The sequence below is a fragment of the Eutrema salsugineum genome, unplaced genomic scaffold (genome assembly GCF_000478725.1).
Source record: "Eutrema salsugineum unplaced genomic scaffold, Eutsalg1_0 scaffold_6, whole genome shotgun sequence".
Classification (NCBI taxonomy): domain Eukaryota; kingdom Viridiplantae; phylum Streptophyta; class Magnoliopsida; order Brassicales; family Brassicaceae; genus Eutrema; species Eutrema salsugineum.
In genome coordinates, this window is record NW_006256547.1 from 5,209,615 (window position 1) to 5,231,060 (window position 21,446).

At 34.2% G+C, this 21,446-nt stretch overlaps 3 protein-coding genes across 3 annotated transcripts; 2 read left to right on the forward strand and 1 right to left on the reverse strand.

Annotated features, from left to right (window-relative positions):
* Positions 1-4,961: 4,961 nt before the first annotated feature.
* Positions 4,962-7,953, forward strand: LOC18012580 (proline dehydrogenase 1, mitochondrial). Its single transcript, XM_006395184.2, has 4 exons — positions 4,962-5,682; positions 6,580-7,231; positions 7,329-7,569; positions 7,658-7,953. Exons 1-4 carry the CDS (start codon positions 5,119-5,121, stop codon positions 7,695-7,697), a joined length of 1,497 nt encoding a protein of 498 aa, XP_006395246.1. The 5' UTR covers positions 4,962-5,118; the 3' UTR covers positions 7,698-7,953.
* Positions 7,954-9,927: 1,974 nt separating this feature from the next.
* On the reverse strand, positions 9,928-10,439 carry LOC18012581 (protein GLUTAMINE DUMPER 6). The gene has a single exon (XM_006395185.2). The coding sequence runs from the start codon at positions 10,398-10,400 to the stop codon at positions 10,059-10,061; it is 342 nt and encodes a 113-aa protein (XP_006395247.1). The 5' UTR covers positions 10,401-10,439; the 3' UTR covers positions 9,928-10,058.
* A 3,986-nt stretch (positions 10,440-14,425) lies between these two features.
* LOC18012475 lies at positions 14,426-14,916 on the forward strand. Its single transcript, XM_006395186.2, has one exon. The coding sequence runs from the start codon at positions 14,518-14,520 to the stop codon at positions 14,914-14,916; it is 399 nt and encodes a 132-aa protein (XP_006395248.1). The 5' UTR covers positions 14,426-14,517.
* The last annotated feature ends 6,530 nt before the right edge of the window (positions 14,917-21,446 follow it).

Here is a 21,446-nt window from a genome sequence, read left to right on the forward strand (position 1 = left end):
CCACAACCAACTATAAGCTTATTAATCAAATAATTTAGCTTAAGCCCATTATGTATTTTTGGCCACTAAGATAAATAGCTTTCTATAATTGTTGTTTATATAGTTTTTTTTATTCAGGATATCCTCATTAAACTGTGAAATGTTTTGATAAAATGGTTTAAGATCCAAATCTAACTTTCCACTAATTTAAAAATCTTACGAATTTTTGTTCATTTTTAATCAAGTGGCATTTGATTTTGGCTTAGAGGTTCTTTCTAAGAACAAGGTTGTGTTTCCTAAGATTCAAATCCATTTGGGAAGGATTTAAGTAAAATTTAAATTTCTACGGGGAGATGTGTGAGTATTAGCTCAAAACTCCTTGATCTAAAATGAAATAAAAATAAAAATTGTTCAATTTATCATAAGATTCAACACTCTAACAAAAGTCGATCTAAAATGCTATTTAAAAACAAAAAAAAACTGTTCAATCTATCGTATAATCCAACACTCTAATAAAGTCGAAAGCACGTCCACTTATAATTAGGTTTTATGATGTCGATAACAGATACTCGTATTGCTTAATTATACTATTAACTTTGGGGTGTGAAGGCAGAAACAGAATTTTTTTTTTTTTTTTTTTTTCAGTCAAACCGACGCATAAATGATGACTAGATTCATGACAATCTCGCTTTGCTTGTTTCTTACAATATCCTCGCGTGTTATTTACAATAAAGTGCTCAAGTTGCACCACTTACTCTCCACTAAACATCAGTTGACCTATTGGCTAAACAAACATTTGTATATCTTTCCAAATAATTTGGCCGGCATTTTTATTTAGAAGGATAGTTATGTTTCTGTTTTGCTTGTTAGTACATATATTGGTATTGTGATGTCTACGTTTATATTCTGTCGGCAAATATGAGGTTAACCATGCATCGTGCACAGTGAAAGTAAATTGATAGACCTATATATATCATCCTTTTTGTCAAATATGAGGTTAACCATCAAACAGTAAACTATATGACTTATCGCAATATTTTTCTGCTCATCCTTTTTATGTTCTGTTCCCCCAACTTCCAATCCACACAAAATGTGGAACATGGAACAAGAACCCTCTAATATTCCACTTAAATATGAAAAAAATGCTTAGTTATCGCCTAATTCTATCTGGGAGACTTGTTTCTTCCATCTTCGACATGGTGTCTATAACATACATGTTCCACATGGGACTAAGACACGGACACGAACTCTCTAATCTTCATTTCGAAACTATCTCCCCAGTTTTAATTTAAGAAATCACGTATTTGTTCTTAATTTTTGCATCAAAGTTTTGTGTTAAGTATCAGAAATTTTGATCCTGAGTTTGTGTTAAATGCAGAAGTCTGATCACGCAGTGCAATCTCAAGTTCGCTATTCATAGAAATAAAAAGTAATTAATTAATCTGAAAGACTACATTAAATTAGCTGGATTTTAAAACAGTTTCACCAAGGTCTATAAGTGAAAATTATGATCTTTAGGTATTTCAAATGTTTAGGCGCTATTTGATCAAAAACACGTATAGGATTGCTTATAGTATAATTTCATCTATGTGACTTTATAATTACTTTTTAAATCAAGTATAGAAGTATTCAACTAATCATGCATTATTCATGCTACTTCACGGCATCTAACTGTATTTTCATTATATAGATTTTCTAACACAGAAGTATATTCTAACTAAGCCATAGAATACATGTATATTTTGAATTTGAAATATAGTTTTCAACTTTTCAATAATGAAAGTGATATGTGGAATGTATACATCTACATGTATATATGTGTGTGTCTGTATATCAGTTTAATAATTTGGGTGGTTTCCAACATTGTTGGCATCGACTCATTGTTGACTCATCACGATTAAATTAATTTGGCAGCTCATGGGCTGTCTCTTTCATTATTCTAAAAACCTTTGGCTTGTGGGTTTCGAAAGGACTCAACTTGTTGCCTTCACTATCCCATATGAAGTATAAAAGTACTACATATATGTTCACACTAGGTCCCTAGCTAGTCCCCACGAAAAATGCATATGATATAACTGCAAATTGGTTAAAGGATGGTTGTTCAAGGAATAATAAGACTACCTAGCTGTTAAAAATGCACGCGCTCTCCAATTTTTTTTCTTTTCGTGTGATAAATTCTGGATTTGCGTTTTCCTATTTGTATACATATTCGCATATTTAGTATAGTCTACATTTTTTTTTTCTAGTTCCATTTTGAACCCTCGACTGACGGACGAGGTGAAGGCGTGAAGCTACGGGACAATAATAATGATTCGATGAATAAGACACAAAGCCAAATCGTAAACTTTTATAGTATCATAGGTCCAGGACACTGACATAGAATCCGACAGACGGGCACTATCCTATTAGTTTTTTTTCTTTTGTTTACTTAAAATTATACTCCTTTTAGTTATTAGCCTTTGATTTAATAACGGAAACAGAAAATTATTTTCGAACTGTACGATAATAGTTTTATAAACATGCGGAAAGGACTTTCATACTTTCGTTAGTTAAAGATTTATATTGTGTACAATGCCAAGAAGAATAGCTTTCTTTCCGGCTCTAACAGTACATCAGTGAACCTTTAATGGAAGAGTTCACCAGAATATAATAATATTTTTTTTTTAGTTTTTTTTTTAATTTAAAAATTATTTTTTTTGACCAATCAGGATGCTCCATTTCAAGATGATACCGTCTCTTCAGATTTATCGGGATGATACTATCTCTTCAGTATTAAGCTCTTTTGTCTCAAAAACTGTGCCATGAACTTCTCTTGATCCTCTGATGTACATACTCTAAATACTATTTATTATACCAATAAATAACCCAAGAAATCTGCAGTAATGCATAATGTTGTCATATTTAGACATCAACTTAGTTTTATTTTATTTTAACAGTATCATCAATGTCATTTAACATCAATCACAAAAGAATTACTTTATTAAAAGATTCAAAGTATAGTAACTCCCCTTCATATTTCATTATTGTTTTCAGAAATGAAAAAAAAAAAACGAATATTGCATGGGAGGTTGGGTTGGACCAATGAAAATGGCGGCTACAGCTGGTAACTCTCGTGTCCAATGCTCACCTAACGTCTTTACTTCCTCACGTGACCCTCTCACCTTACCTCAATTAAACGGTTCAAATTACATCAATATAAATTAATTAAACATTTTATATTTTATTTATATTTATCATTTGCCAAAACTTGGTAGCACTGCCATTTTTGGGTGACGAAATAGGTCCCACTCTTTTGCTTTATTTTCTTTTGTTTTTGTAAAGATCTGCATCTGTCAAAGATTCCTGTAATGTACGAAAAGGTGTGACATCAATTCAATTCGTATCTTATTTTAGCTTTGGTTGGTTCGTCTTCACTATTGCGTCAAGTGGTTTGGGTTGGAATAAGTTTATAAGTAAGCGATCAATTAGAAATAAAAAATTCTCATATTTTGAAGTGCCACTAGCTATTTGCATGTCTAAAAAAAACTAGTCTATTTCTAAAATAACCAAAATTACAGTAAAATTAGCAAACAAAAATGGTTAAAAACTGTAAAAACATGTATTTCAGTCAAACAACATGAAATTATGTAAAATATATCGGGTTATATTTTCTTGAAAAAAATATTGTGTAAAATAAATTTGTGTTTACCATAAATAAACGTATTCATTTACAATATTATATTAGTTGTTTTGGAATAAAATAATTCTATAAGTTACTATCTAGTGCATGATTATAAACAGAAGAAAAAACTAGATGGTGGTGAAGTAAAACCTATTTCAATTTCACTTTCAATTCTATTTTTAGCTATTTACTTTTATTAGGAGAGAATCTTTTGCTGATTAATTCAAAATAGTGATCGTTAAGATTCCGGAGATTCCAATTTAGAAAAGTCAAAGATTCAAAGAACAAGTCCAGGTCCTCATGTTGTATCCGATTCATCATCCACTCATCCTTCATATCCTCCAGACCTCCACCGTCTCGCCAGAAAACAATTTTTTAATTTTAAAATTTCTATTTTCAATTTGAAATAATAAAGTCTATCATATTATTATCCGATGACTCATCCTATAGTCAGGTCCTTGCTGTCTCTGACGTCCGTAATTATTATTTCTTGTCAAATTACAAATATGTTCTCTCAGAAAATTACGGCGTAATCTTCCCTCTAACCTTTTTATTTTTTGAAAAAACAAATATTATTATAGAACAGCTAATTTTTGTGGTCCAAAATAAATGACGAAGCCTCTAGATTCTATAATTGAATTCAACTTAATTTTGGATTCCGTTCCTCATTTACTCATTTTTAGGTAGAGATACACTACAACGAGTCTACGGAGTAGCTGTTAATTACTTATTAGAACTCCTGGGAATGTCATTATGTCAATTTGTCAGTCAAGAGTTTAAGTAGAAATCGTTGGGCTTGTTTGCTTCATTATTTGGCTAGAAAGCAGTAGTAACACGGAATACATGATCAGATCATCAAATATTAATTACTTAACTATTTTCAGATTCTTCATTAAAGTTCAACATGATTAGAAAGACTTTTTAACAAAAAAATGATTAGAAAGACTTATAAATTAAATTAAGAAATCTTCATATTCGTGTTGAAAAAAAAAACTGAAAAGGTCTCAATTCATTATACGATACCATACCATACTGGCTTGGAAAAATAACCATAAATGTATTCTAAGATTCCCTCCCAATATATGGTAACATATATGTTTGAATTGAAATGAAAGTAAATCTTGATTTTTTAGCAAGAAAAAACTTTAGAACTTTGACTTTCTTTGTAAAGAGATTCCGTTGCAATTTTAGATGATTAATTTTATCTCAATCCGATTAAGAATTGTACACATTGGCATCTATATATATCAAACACGTAAAACGTGTATGTATATGCATATGGTTTTATGGTCTTCTATATATATATGTGGGAGTAAGACGAGAAAAAATCACACAACAAAGTTGAGAAAAAAAAAGGAAGAGAAGAGAGGAGAGGAGAAAAAAACAGCGATAAAACCGAAAAGCCTAAGAAACATCAAAAGAGAAGAAGAAAAAAAATTTCAATTTTTTTGTTTCACAAAGGAAAATCTTTCAATTTTATGGCAACCCGTCTCCTCCGAACAAACTTTATCCGGCGTCCTTACCGTTTCTCCGCTTTAACTCCGGTGGGTCCCCCCACCGTAACGGCTTCAACCGCCGTCGTCCCTGAGATTCTCTCCTTCGGACAACAAGCGCCGGAGCCACCTCTCCACCACCCAAAACCAAACGAAGCTCACCATGACATCGATCTCTCCGATCAAGCCCGTCTCTTTGCCTCCGTGCCCACCTCCGATCTCCTCCGCTCAACCGCCGTTTTGCATGCGGCGGCGATAGGCCCTATGGTGGATCTTGGATCGTGGGTCATGAGCTCTAAACTCATGGACACCGCCGTGACACGTGGCATGGTTCTTGGGCTTGTGAAAGGTACGTTTTATGACCATTTTTGCGCCGGTGAAGACGCAGACGCAGCCGCTGAACGTGTGAGGAGCGTTTACGAGGCTACGGGTCTTAAAGGGATGCTTGTCTATGGCGTCGAACACGCCGATGATGCTCCTTCTTGCGATGATAACATGCAACAATTCCTTCGAACCATCGAAGCTGCCAAATCCTTACCAACATCTCATGTAAGCAATCTAATCTCCAAATTTCCTCATTTTTGTCTATTCCTCTGTTTCTTTTCAAAGATTCTCTGTTTTTAATTTTGTCAACCCACAATTGAAAGTTACATATCTGGACTGCTTCCCAAATGGCTGGCAAAAAGTTTGCATATGTTTCAGATATGTTCCTACCTAGCAACCAAATGATCAGCTAACATTCTCCTCTGTTTTTCCTCTTTGCTCTGTTTTTCTTCTTTGCTCTGTTTATCCAATTCTTTTTTTTTTCTGAAATTGTTATACATTCCTTGAAAAAAAAACATTTTTTTAATCGTATCAGAACAGACAAAAGGAAGATCTGTCATACCGTATTTTGAATTTAATTATTCATAACCATTTTCTTAAACAAATGATTTGTTAATGGAGACGTAATTATCAAAATTTAGGCAAGTTGGTTCGACAGCCAAATCTCCGTACCCTGACAAAGTACACTTGCATAGATACAAATGCACATTTATATTATATCTATCTTTTTCATACATGAATTAATAAATTGGTTAAATTAGTCTAACGCGTTTCAACTTGCTAATTTTTTTCTCTTATGAAAACGACTTATTTGCGTCTAATTTATTCATTTTAAAAGTAATTTCGTCTGATGTTATTTATTTTATAACTTTTGAATTTTATTTAATGCGGTGAAAAAATCAGAGCAATAAGTCACTATCGGATTAAATTGATACGTACGAGTTCTAGTTGGCAATTTGACCTTGTAGGTGGACTAGAACTTTCGGAAGAAGACTAGTAACTTACACTTTAGGAATATTCTCCTTTTACCAAGATTCCGGTCTATTTTTGTGAAGACCCGGCTAGTTCCGGTTTACCTTTGGTTTTATAATAACCCGTTAATTTTCTCTTTGTCCTAAACAGTTCAGCTCAGTGGTCGTGAAGATAACCGCGATTTGTCCGATTAGTCTTCTGAAACGAGTGAGCGATTTGCTTCGATGGGAATACAAGAGTCCGAATTTCAAACTCTCATGGAAGCTCAAATCCTTCCCGGTTTTCTCCGATTCGAGTCCTCTCTACCACACAAACGCAGAACCGGAACCGTTAACCGCCGAGGAAGAACGTGAGCTCGAAGCAGCCCACGGAAGAATCCAAGAAATCTGCAGGAAATGTCAAGAATCCAATGTACCTTTGCTAATCGATGCAGAAGACACAATCCTCCAACCAGCGATTGATTACATGGCTTATTCATCGGCGATCATGTTCAACGCGGACAAAGATAGACCAATCGTTTACAACACGATTCAGGCCTACTTGAGAGACGCGGGTGAGAGATTGCATTTGGCTGTGCAAGAAGCTGAGAAAGAGAATGTTCCTATGGGGTTTAAGTTGGTGAGAGGTGCTTATATGTCGAGCGAAGCTAGATTGGCAGATTCCTTGGGTTTCAAGTCACCGGTCCACGACACGATTCAGGACACGCATGCTTGTTACAACAACTGCATGACCTTCCTGATGGAGAAAGCATCTAACGGGTCTGGTTTTGGTGTCGTTCTTGCAACACACAATGCTGATTCGGGTAAGCCCACTGAGTCACATTCTAAAATGCGGGTTTAAAGGTCCTTTCTTTTGGAGTGAAATGGATTGCTGATAGCAGAAATGTTTTAAATTTTCAGGAAGACTTGCGTCAAAGAAGGCGAGTGATCTCGGGATCGATAAACAGAATGGGAAGATAGAGTTTGCGCAGCTATACGGTATGTCAGATGCATTGTCCTTCGGTTTAAAGAGAGCCGGGTTCAATGTTAGCAAGTACATGCCATTTGGACCGGTCGAAACTGCTATACCGTATCTTCTCCGACGTGCTTATGAGAACCGGGGAATGATGGCTACCGGAGCCAATGACCGTCAACTCATGAGGTAATTAAACTTCCCTATTTTAATTATATAGTCCGGTTTAACATTGATTTTGGATTTTGCTGAACAATGTTGGTATTGGTTATTGCAGGATGGAACTTAAGAGGAGATTAATCGCCGGAATTGCGTGAAGAGAGGAGTTTAATTGTACTTATGTATGGAGCCATTAAATGGAATTGGGAAATGTAGATCAATAAATTTCTTCTATGTAGATTAAGAAATTGATGAACAAAAAAAAAGTTATAATATAAGAAATGGAGTAGGTGAGAACATTTCATGTGGCTTTGTAGTATAACGGGCTATATATATTTAATTTAATCGATAAATATTATTCACCAATGTATATTATTCATCCTTCCTTACCAATAATAATGGAATTACTTTTTTTATTTACTTGATTCGGTCTTTTTTTCTTTTTGCCGCGTAAATAATTCTATTTATGAGAGTTCAAACACCTGTCCAACGTGCGTGTCATCGTTTCTCTCTAATTGAGAATGTGTTCTTCTGAACAAATTTTTTTTTTCGTTTACCAAAAAATTCCATGAAGAACAAGAAACCAACCTTAGTGGAAACGAAACCAATAAATTTCTTATTTAGTTGGAAATGTTTTAAATCTGATAGCAGAAATGTTTCATAGTCTACATACCAAGTCTTTAAGATAGTCTAGAAGAAGTTTGATGGAAACGAAACCAATATTTTTCATTAGTAGAAGTATTTACAGATTAAAAAAATTACACAAACGGTAATTAGAAATGGCAACATATGGACATGTTTCTTCCAGTCTTATTGTCCATTGCATAACAATCTAAACAAATTCGCTAATCTTTTAACAGTATCCGTAAAATCTAAACCGAGTTTCATTGACAAATAATAGGATATGAAGTCAGTTTTCTGATATGACCAAAGCTAATGCTGTGATATGTAGGCTCAGTTTTATTGGGGGTTAAAATGTGTGGGCTCAAGTTGGGGTCAAATAAAAAGTGGACTATCTCCATTTTTAGTTAAGCCTTTATTAGTTAGCAAAAAAAAAACAAGTTAAGCCTTTATGATTTCATGTAACATATCATTTGTATTTTTGAGATATACGTTCACAATTGTCGTGTCTCGTAAAGATTAGTAAAAATTAATGACAGATTAGTGTCGGCTGCTGGCAACGGAGTAGCGAAAATAGGTTTAAATACGATTTATATGGTTTAAATTGTATAAGCTGTTATAAAACACACATGGGTTTTTTTATAGCATCGTAGTTTTCTCATTTCTGTATAGATATTTAACTTATTAATTATTAGGAGGGTTTCACATTCAATTATATAATTATATTATTAGGTGTTGCCCGACAGTTGAATATATTCGCAACATGTTATTTTTACGTGGACATCTAATTCATCAAACGAACTTTTATTTTCGTCATATGAGCAAATGATCTGTTATTAGCATGTTTATATTAGTATATTATATATGAGAATTTAAAATGAGAGTGTTGGTTAATTGAATATAATAAATTCCAAATTATATCGTAAATTTTGTCGGTGTCCATTTTATTGTTGGATAATAACGAGTAAGGAATTGTATTCGTTAACATATTTTGCTCGTATTATTTAACAAATCAACTTAATTCATAATGTAACGAAAGTAGAATCTTTTACTTATGTGTATACCCAATTAAAAACAGTTTAGTGACCAACACCAAGAATACATACGTAATTAACTATAGACACCTATCTGCATAAGCAGCATAATTAAAGTGCACAGGAGAAAAGAATGGCGATCACTTGAGAGACCCCACAGTGCAAAAGTATTGAATTCCACTTTGGACCGTCCAATTCTTTGCGTTTTCAGGCCGCGGCGTCCACCAATAGCCGCCAATCAATGTGAAAGTTATCAAATGCATTATTTACTAGTATTCTTTAGCCGATACTTTTAAACATGATTCTACTAGTTTGCTAATGACGTTTCTGTGTTAATATCCAAATATGAACTCTTGTTGTTGATAAAAACAATTAGCCGGTAGTGTTATTATTAAGAAGTGTTGTTGATGAATAAAATTGTGGGAGGACTAAAATAGACTCATCAAAGAAAATTGACACCGTATTAATTATAAGTTATTTGCAGTTTCCGAGCCCAAAGTATGCTCGTCTATGTAGTAGCAAAGATCCGAAAACCATTTAAAACATAAAAATCAAATTCGTTTGACATGATATAATATATATATATATATAATTATATATATACTATAGTTCTAACATCGTATTAAAAGAGAGAGAGAATTCATAATCTGTTCGGAATATATGCTGATATTCGATAGATAGATAGATAGCTGTATATATAAACTCCAAGATTAAAACTTAACAAATAAAAGCATTAAACAAAACTTAATTTATACTAGTACCCACCAAAAAACTGTCGACTATTACAAAATTGCCGATGATTATTGCAAAAGTTGAAAATCTCTTATTCTTTTTCTTTGCTAAAAAAGAAAAAGATGTTAAAGGTTAGGTTGGGACGACGGTAACATTGCCGCAGTTACAAGGATATATGGAAGACGGAGGAGGAATCACCGGAACGGCCAAGCAACTAGGTCTATCGTCTCCGGCCAAAATCACAACGATCTTAGGTGAGTACTCTGCCATAGTTATCTTAGCTTCCATGTCTCCGGCGTCGTCGTCTTCCTCGATAGGATCGTTGTTGTTAGAAGAAGAAGAAGGAGATTTTTTGTGTGTGCAGACCAATGAGAGTAATGCCAAAGCTATAAGCAAAAGAAGCAAAGACAGACCACCAAAGAGATATGGTATTGGTGACTTCCAAATTTCTACTTTTGTTGTCGTCGTCCTCATTTTTCTTTCTTTTTGATGACTGCTTTGTGTTGTAAGTGCAACTATGAAAGTTTTAGTTTTGGTTATCAAAGAATTTATAGAGGAAAAGTTGTACGAAATCACTATTTTTTTTTTTTTTTTTTGAATACGGGGATGCATTTGATCACACTACGAGATTGTTTTTCTTTTTAAAAGTTGAAGATGAAGGAAGAAGATTCCTTGTGCGTTCAGATATTCCTTTTCTCTTTTGTTAACTATATATTTACTTTAACTGTTCAAATGTCATATCGATGTCGTCATCCCAGTAACTTCACTTCTTCTTACATATTTTTCAGATTCTCATAAATTGAAACACAGTACAATACATGCAAAAAGTTAATATTTTCTTTCTTTTTTTCCTTGTCAACAATTTGTTTGCTAATGATAGACAATAGGAGAGTCGCTAGATAACAATTAGGCTTTCTTTTTTGTTTGGATTCAGGATTAGGCTTATCCAGTGGAGGGACTGAAGCTCCTCCGATACAATAAATATAGTTATAGCATCATAGGTAAAAAAAAGTTAATATCCGAAGTCCCTAATACCACCTCTTGTTTGAGTAATAGAAATATCGTTTGATGTAAAAAAAAAAGTAGTAGTGAATTATTTGAAATATGTGAGATTAATCGTCTTGATTAATAAATATAAATTCACAGCACTTCCTATCATCATTTACTGCTTATGATAGTGTATTTTTTTTGTTTGTTGTTGTTTGACAGAACCTATAATACTATATATATATATTGCTCATCTAAGGTTGATTCAGGCATGTACTAAAACTGTTTTTGCCTTTTTGGTGAAAATAAAAGACATATTAAAAAGTGAATAATAAATGCTTTGGGTAGTTGACCAAAGTTTTTTTTTTTTGACCAAGTCGTTGACCGAAGTTGTAAGCTTCTGATCAGACGAAATACAAATGTTTATTCATTACAAAATAATAATGTATATATATATATATATGCATCGTGTGAAAAACTGTGAAAATTTGTATATCCTTAATTTCCAGCAAAGATATGTATGTATATAGTATTCGCGTTCAAATGTTAATTCGAAGAGTATTTAGTGTTGTCTTCTTTCCTTTCACCAAATGACAAAGGATTGACGATTTATTATCAGATATTAAACTTCGTTGTCAAATAACTCTAATTAAGGCTGTTTAGTGTAATTTTCTTTACTGCTAGTTAACACATTGTCGATTTAGTTTTACATATGTGCGATGTTAAATTGGTTAGAATGTGGAAATTATAAAAAAAATTTATGATTCAAAACTGAAACTGTCCTTAACAGTGCATGGCGTTGTACACCTACATGTTTAAAATACTAATCAATAATCATGTACTTATATTATTTCCTAGGGAGGCTGGGGACACTTTGAGTTCGATTTGAAAGGCCAGGCCGACAATAAATAACATACTAAAGTAAAAAAATTTGATATCCAAATCATTATAATTTTGACAGAAGATGAAAATATCGGAATTAGTCAATTTCCATCAACTTCAAGTACCCCAGAATGAGTAAACAAGTCTAAACATAATAAAATAAAAATAGATGAGACATCCATTCTATTATTATAAGAATAAATATAAGGTAATGACGACTACAAGTTCACATTCAAACCCAAAAAAGTTCTCATTGTCTACCACCAATTAAAGGTGACAGAGAAGTGCATTGCACTTTTTCTACTATTTGGGCAAATTAAAATAGCTCCCCCACTTGGATCTGATTGCAAGTAGGATTAATCAGTGCGATAGTATATGCAGACACTCAACAAAATCCATCTTCGCATCATGACGTATGAAGAAATCACGAAAACTTAAATTAAATGCGCTGATTAGGATTTTAACTATCTTTCTCGCTATCTCAATTGGTAATTGCAACGAATGGAACTGACAACTGGTACAACTTTTCTATAATGAGAATTTTTCCAATATGTTTCTCCACTCAAATATTTATGTTTCTTTCAACTTCTATAGTATGATATGGCGTGTCTCATGTTTTTTCCATATATAATCTTTTTTTTCCATATATAATCAAATTTTCTACAGTAGGCATCTCTTCAACTCTGTCTTTTTCAAATTGAGGTGATTAGCGAAGCTGATAAGTGCCACAGCTAGAATTGGATTAATCATAATTACATGTTTCTCAAAGATAATGCTTAATTCAAGATTTTGCATTATTAATTTCCTTAACAAAAAAAAACATTCTGCATTATTTGTATTTTTAGTTCAAGCTTATCTTATATAACCCATTTGTTTTAACGTTCTCTTTTTATTTCATAATCGCTTTGTGCTGTTGCTTATCACGTATTCACACTACTGGGCTAGCTAATATTACTTGGGCCTAATTGGTGTCAGTTAGGTTTTATTTATTATCCTACGATGTCTACTCCCGCATATATGTAAACCAAACCGAACCGAGTACTGAAGTTATTTCTATTGCTACCGATCGTTTCAACTTGTTAACCAAATCTAAACCGAAGTAGCCAAACTTCGGTTCGGTTCAGTTTGGCCAATAATTCTGTCCAGGCATAGGTATATATACTCTGCTTGTTTTGAAAAAGACATAGGTATATATACTCTGCTTGTTTAGAAAAAAATAATATACTGTATATACTTTTTTGGGGGGTGTAAATTCCAGTAGATCTGATAGGTATATATCGCCTAACCGTACAACACGTTCTCTTGGGTCCATTAGAAGTCAGTTTTTCCATTACTTAGAGAGAATATAATCAGATTTTCCGTTAATTTTTTTGACTTCAAGTCCGTCTAGTAGTCATGTTGAGTGGGACAAATAAAAGCTTTCTTTGACTTTGATCCTGTGGTTATAAAAATCAAGCTTTGATCTTTAACACGGTAACTCACTAAATTCTCTATGTTGAAACGACCACTCGTGTGTGTTGACTCGATCAAAGAAACTGAAACGTAAAGAATACCCACACGATTTAATATGAGCTCATGCACCTTCGGCAGAATTCCAAGTCAGAGTTTCCTGGAACACAGTTTTCCTCTTGAATTTTTCCCCAATTAACATTAATTTGGGCCTCTGCTGCAACCGATAATTACTGAGCTTTAAGAATATATATATATATATATATATATATGTATATCTTTAAAATTGGCTAGTGTAAAACATTGGTAAACACTTTTGCTCCAGTTAAATGAATGCAATGAAATATTCAAAAAGAAGAAAAACATTAATATAAGACCAACTGAAGAAATTGAATTCCCGTTAAAAATTAGTTTAAAGTTCCAATTCCATGAAAACTAAATAAAAAAATCTTATAAATATTTTTCCTTATTATTAATAGGAAGATGCATTTTATATTAGAATAAAATCTATAATGATATATATTTCAATCACTCTCAGCGATTTTTAAAAAGAAATGTACAAAAACAAAAAAATTATTTTTATGTTCTGTTAGTCTATATGGCACAGTAATACGTTTCAGGCTTATATGATACGAAATAATTTATATTTGTTCCAAATTCATCTATAATTGGTTACAATACGAATCTGATGAGAAAAGGAAGAGGATAATAAAAAGGGGCATGATCCTGACATGTTCTATAACATGGCTTAATTGATTTGAATCAAACATCCAATCTCCACAAAGATGCATGCGTGTTTGGTTTCGTTACAGAGAATTCTTTGTGTAAAGATACATTCCCCTCATGCCACAATGTGAACTTAAACCACTTCGCTCTCTAACCAAAACCCATTAATTATATTATTTAGCGTTTATTATTCAACATGCTCACACTATTAAGAGAGGACTAAGACTACACATAAATCATAACTTATAAAAAGACAAAACCTTTTTCCATAAAAAACAGCTATTCTTCTTCGAATCATGTCGGATATAACTTTATACGTTAGACATAAGCTGTCCTTAGCACATTAAACTAATGAAAACACACGGGTTTTCTCACGCACATGCAATTACATATTCCTACTTATATATATATGGTCCACTACACAAGCAAAACACTACGGCTAAACTAAGCAAAAATTAAATTCTCTCTCTGTCTCTCACTCTATCCCTCCCGGATCCCTCTCTCTCTTTCTCTCTCTCTCTTTCTAACTAGGGTTCTTGAGTTATCAATGGAGAGAGAAGAATGCTGCAGCAGTGAATCCGGTTGGACCACGTATATTTCTTCGCCTATGGAAGAAGACGAGGAAGAGGTAATTGATGAGGTCTATTATGAAGGGCATGACATCGATAAGGATCGAAGAAAATATGCAAACGAATACGAAAACAACAAAGACAGCGACGACTCAATGGCTTCCGATGCTTCTTCCGGGCCAAGTTATCCCCAAACGAGCAATAGAGGAAGACGGAGAGAAGGTATCATTTTAAGGAACAGGGAGAGTGAGAATAATAGTAAGAGTAATGGGGTTTATGATCATAAACATGATGATAAGAATAGTGGTAATCATAAATGTAGGACAAAAGAGAAGAAAAAGGGTGACTACAAGAGTAGGTCTTATAAAAAGAAGTAATTTCTTTTCTTGAAGTTGTTTGTATATTGGGATTGGATTCCTCTTTTTTTTTGGTTGGGGTTTTTTGATGCCTCAAGCAAAGGGTGTTTGATTGTTTTTTTCATTACTTATTTTTTGTTTTTTTTTTTCAACATGAAGATTTAAATTTGATATTTTATTCTCTTATGCCGCTACTGATTATTATTTCTCTTTTACCTTTAATTATAATCCAATACGATTATTATTTCTTTCACGATAATCTTAGCTACATGCATCTTTCGGTGATGGTTGTTGGTATACTAAAATTATATTTACATGAAAACTAAATTTAAGTTACGTTGGACGTCAGTTTCTTACGACACATGTTCTCTTCATGGGGAGAGAGATTCAAGGAGAAAAGAGGCATTTTTAAATGTAAAACCTTTCAAACAGATTCCGTACATGAACTACTTTCCAATAAAAATATATTTTATATAGTCTTATAATATGTTCGAGTTCAAACACAATACTGCGCTTGGAAATGTTTTATTATATTTGAAAAAAGTTATATATGGGTTGTTTTTTAAAAGAGTTATATATGGATAGGCCTGGAATTTTGCGGTTACAAAAAAAGAATTACTATTGAAATGCTGTCATGAATCAAAATGGTGTAAATGAAAGTAGCTATATATATAGAAAAGCATGTGTGATGAAACGTGTCCTTCGAGACAACTTCTCCATTATTGATCATATTGTGGCTTTCTATGTGTGTTTGATCAAATTGTCTTAAATATTTATGATGAAAAAATGTTTTGTTGGTTTGTTTGTTTTGGCTGTAAAGAGGGAAATGGATCCACCGCAGACACATGACAGCAACATGGGAACTCTTCCACAGAAAATTATTAGTTTTTGTTTTCAACTTTCACAGTTCTTTTTGGGTTTTTTGCTTATCTGCTAGAAAGAATGTAAATTGGAATATTTATCCCATCTAACATGCAACAGATATTTTTTTTTTTGTACAAAGACAAACTTTAAGTAATTTATGTATGCATCCAGAGAAGTTTAGATATGCACCTTTAAGGCTTTATCCCATATGGGGATGTAACATTCTTGTTTAGGTTTTTTCTAAGTATATTTTGAGGAAGTGAACTATCAATTATATTGATAAAACAAAAGGAACTATGGAATATGTAAGATCCAAAAACAGTACCTAATAATAGTTAATTATGTAACAAACCGTACAACTTAAACAAAATATAAATATAAATCCAAAGCGTAATAATTGAAAAAAAAAAACTGCATGCAAAATGCTAATCAGGAGTCTCCGGTGGTTTGGAATACATTTGATCCCAGGTGAAGGCAATACCGAAACACAACCACAAGTGCAGGCAACTAATGGTCACAAACTTTTTCGAGGAAGTTCTCAATGGGCCTAGTTCGTTTGGGATCTTAAAACCAAAACCGAAACACAACCCAAAGGTTTGGAAAAACTAGTCCATGGGCCTTCTGTCTATCCCATGAAAAAGCAAATAAGGAAGCGGAATGTCACGGTTTCCTTTGGCCTAGCCGGTTTACCGGGTCCAATTTCTCGAGTTAAAAAAGTCAAGTAAATGTATTATTGCAATTTGACCCCCCAAAAAAAAAATGTATTATTGCAATTTTTTAACGAAGCATTTTTTTTTTGACAGAATATATACCACCACATAATTCCCTTCCTGAAAGAAAGAACGTGAAATTTTTTTTCCTTTCCGCCTAGAAATGGGAGCAGTTCCATAAAAAAAATCTGATTTATATTTTTATCACGATATTATTCTCAATTGACTAATGATTTTTTGGTAAAATTAGGATAAGAAGGCTATGGCTACCAAAAGAGAGAGAGAGAGGGAAGGAGATGGCTTATTCTTCTACATATAATCGAATTTACTGTTCAAAGTGGTTATCAAACACTCCCTTTTTTTACGATTGTTATCAAACACTCTTTAACATTCACATGTTATGACGGAAAAACAAAAGATAAAAACTTTATTGTTTAAGAAATACAAATTTTCCAAAGAAAGAAAAACCAATTGTCGTACGAAACGAAAAAGAAAGAAAAGAAGGAAACTATCTTCTGGTCTCAGATACAGTCGTACTTTGTACACACACATTTATAGAAAGATATAGACAAAGATTGAGATTGGTTCTTGAAACAATACGTAAAGCGAAAGAAAAAACAAATTAAAAGCGTCAGAAAAGAAACTCCACTGTTGTTGGAAGATGAAAAGGAACTAAAGATTCTTAGAAAATTTTAGGACCAAAGTGACGTTATGACTTACCCCAAAAAAAAGAAGAAAAAATACATATAATCATATGGTGTGTGTTCGGATTCAGTAATTAACTGTATGTAGTTGTACTGAGACTAAGATTTTTATTTATACTTGCTGCGACAATGATTTACGACAACGATTAACATAACCAATTATAGTGATATGTTTTGTTCGTTTTGCAGTAGTCAATTAAATCCAACTCGATCAACTTTTCTTTATTTGGTAATACCGATATAAAATTCAGCGCCTACAACTAAAAAAATTAAACGCTAGAGAACTTGGCAAAATTTCAAATTAGGGATCAATCGATGAAATCTGTCGAAATAATTGAAGTATATTGATTAACGAATAATTCCTGAAATCTATGAGCGCAACTTGCGCAACTTGTTTCTGATCACTGACAATTGTGAAACAAACATGATTTAATCGCTTTCAGCAATTATAATATAAACATGACATAAGCTCTGTGTTTTTTCTTAATTTTCCTTCCAACTATGTTGGGTGATTTCCGTTTCGAAAAGTTGTCCCTATCTAAGAGTAACGTCGATAGCTCCTTAGCCTCGAGTGATATGTGTTCATGGCCCCGGATTCGAGTAGACTACAACGTAGAAAGATAGAGTGTTTACTTGGTTTAAAATGAAATATTTCGGTATTACCAAAGATTGGTTTTGATCTAGAGAGAATATGAACATAAGATATATACGATTTCATGGATGACAACAAGGAAAAAGAAGTTAAATTAAAGGTGACTCTATATCTTTCTTTATTGTCTCTTTTAGTCTTCCACTTAAATAACCTTCTGCGTGCTCGATCCCACGACGAGAGAAACAAAAAAGTTGAGAGATTGATTGATTCAAAAGAAGAAAAAAATATATAAACGACATGTTTTATGGGATTAGAGGTTTCTTGGCTAGTAAGGTTATGGCGAAGAATCTCACAAGACACGACACGAAAAATTTTAAGAAAAAATAAAACAAATAAAAGGTCGTTTGTTTTGTTGACCACATTTGTAAAAGGATCTCGTACGTAAGCTTGTTTCTTTGTCTGTCTGTGTCAATGAAAGATATCGGACAGGGCATGATGGGTTTGGGTTTAATTTATAATATATGAAATTCATTTCCAATTCCAATACCAATTCCAAAACGTTAATAAATGTCTTATAGCCGTCTCATGTAGATTTCGTTTGTGTGTTATAGTTTATATCAAAAGTGTACATTTGAAGTGAAATGTACGTGAACAGAGTGAACGCAGACACAATGATACCAAAATGTATTAACGTTTAAATTTTAGGTATTTCGACAGTAACACAAACTACGAGATTTATGCACTCATCGTCTTAATTAAGCTATGTTATAAGTTTGCGCCATCCATTTCAACGTTTAGCTTTCTGTAAAAGTATTTTTTTGGCATAAAACTAACATAACGGTTTCATTCATTGAAAATTTGCCATCTTAAATTTGTTTCACGGACACAGGAATAGAAAATGTTGCAACTTGCACCCGGATTCCTCGAGCAGCTGGATATGGCGTAGAATTCTTAAGCTGCGGCCATTAGCAAGGCCTTTTCTATGTTGCGAGGTTGGCTCGGGTGGGAATGCGCTATTCTGGCATGATAATTGGTCCGATTTAGGTCCGCTAATAGATATTTCAGGTGCTAACGGACCGCGGGTTACGGGTATTTCTCGGTTAGCCACGGTTTCTCAGGCGATTAGAGAGGGTGAATGGAGGTTGCCTCGTGGAAGACACCCTATTACTATGATGCTTAAGGAGGTTCTTCCTCATCCGCCGGTGTTGGTTTCTGGGATGGAGGATTGGTTCAGTTGGAGGAATTCAGCTACGAGCACACCGGGATTTTTTTCAGCGTCGAGAACTTGGACTTCTCTTCAGCCATCGGGTACTGTGGTCCCCTGGGTGAAGTCTGTTTGGTTCTCCAACAGTATTCCAAAGCATTCCTTTATTCACTGGGTGGTTATGAGAGATCGTCTTCCCACTAGAGATCGGTTGAGAAGATGGGGGCTTAATGTACCGCCTGATTGTCTTCTTTGTCAATCAGCCCCTGAATCGCGGGCTCATTTGTTTTTCGGATGCCCCTTTTCCAACCAGGTTTGGTCTTCCTTCTTCTATCATCCATCGCTCCATCCCCCAAGATGTCTTGATGATATCGTTGGTTGGGTTACAAACGCTTCTCCCCTCTTAAAGCTTAAGGTTATTTGTAAGATGTTGCTTCAAGCCTCCATTTATTTCGTTTGGAAAGAAAGGAATGCCCGGTTGCATACAGCCGTTACCAAGACTCCGGCTCAAATCATCCGGGATGTCCATTCGGTTTTGCGGCCCAGACTGGCGGGACTAGACAGATCAAACACCAGATCCGATCTTCTTGCGGCTCAACCGAATTATACCCTTTGCTCCTCCTATCTTTCTGTCTGGTTTGGGTTCATTCATTTTGGCAATTCTCCAGCGACGTAATATTCTAAATCATTATCTCCTCATTTTTTTTTGTTTTAATGGTCCTCTATGTTATATCTATCTCTCCTCCTGATCGCGTTATCTTAGATCTTTACAATTTCAGTTTTATCACTCTTGTTTATTGCTGAATCTATTCTATGTATCTCTGCTTGTAATGATGTCCCAGAAAAGGGCATTCAATGAAATGAAAAGGAAGTTTAAAAAAAATAAAATAAAATAAAATAAAATGTTGCAACTGAATCGAGAGAAATAAAAAATCCACTACTCAGTTATCTTTTTTGAAAGAAACGTAATTGCTTTAATATTTCAATATTTGTTTCCCAGCAAACCTCTAATTGATAATATATCAACGAGTAGTATTTTAATAAGAAAATCATTTACTTTTCTATTTGATTTTTTTCCAGCAATCCTCTGTTTGAAGCTAATTTTAATAAGATGTATCGTATTTGGATACCGTAACGTATAATTAAATATGAAGTACCAATAGACAATGTTACCACCAAAACATACAACATCACTTTAATTTCCAAACCATCGGAAATGCTAAGTAACATTTTCTATATCCTGGACGGAGTTTGGAAAAAGTTGTAAGGGATGTAACACAGAGAGATATCGTAGAACACACACAGCTGCAAAACTTCTTTTGCTTTCTTATTAGGAATCACTTAGACAATTTCACAATCTGTCTAATCAGACTTACACGACACAGCCAAGCTGTTCGACACTGACCAATCCCTAATCTACCCAACCTAAACACAACAACAGTTGTGCACACAAGATACAAGTCACTCACCCAGAACCCTAAATCTCTCTCTTAGTCTCTGGTGATATTACTTGTCCTGTTTTTCTCTAAAAACAGCTCACCCTACTTGGTTCTTCCCACCAGGCGTATATACCGCATCTCACTTAAGCATGCGTATATCTCCTTTCCTTTTGTTGTTAAGATTCTGATCTTCTTTTCTTGATCTGCAAGATCTCCTCTCTCTCATTGCTGTAGTCGTGCCACGTCATCTTTCTTTCCCGAGCTTGCGTGTCACGAACTTCTTCAAATCATCTCCCGCTCTTCTATGTGTAACACACATCACCTTGATAAGCTGCCACACTTACATTCTCCCCCTTTTTATCTGAATGTGCGGCTCCAAGCTTCCTGAGACAAACACAACCACACACAACAAGACAACACACTATGTATATGCAGTTAGAGTGAGCAAAGACTTAGAGCAAACAACTTCCATCCAAAACACAAAGAGACATTGTTTGATACTTAAAACAAACGATTGACTCAAGTCATCCAAACATAAACGCACGAAGTTCAAACACCCAGCAAACACATCCAAAGCAGATTACAGAGAAAAACAAATTGAACTCTAGTGTCCTGCCCATTCATTTTCATCCTCCGAGTTCTCACTCTGCTCCCCCTCAGCCGATTCATCATCATCGTTCTGCTCCCCCTGCTCCCCCTCAGCTTGGCCACCATCATTTGAGACACCATGATCCACTTGTCGCCTTAGTTCCTCATATGCTCCCCCTGCTTGAGAGGACATTTAGATAAAACACCTGTGAAAACATTTCAGACAAAGGAGCCAGCAAAACTTACCTCGAACACGTATCTGAACCCGCTTGAGCCATGTAGCCAGGTGCTCCAGGTCAGCAGCCAGAGACGGAGCCACTTGTGGCTCATCATCACCGGATCCTTTTCCAGCTTTCGGGTCTAAGGTGATTTTGAGGGGGTAACCTACAAGAGGGCGGTCTCCACGATGACAGGCACCACACGCTGAAATGGGAGCAATTGATTGATGAG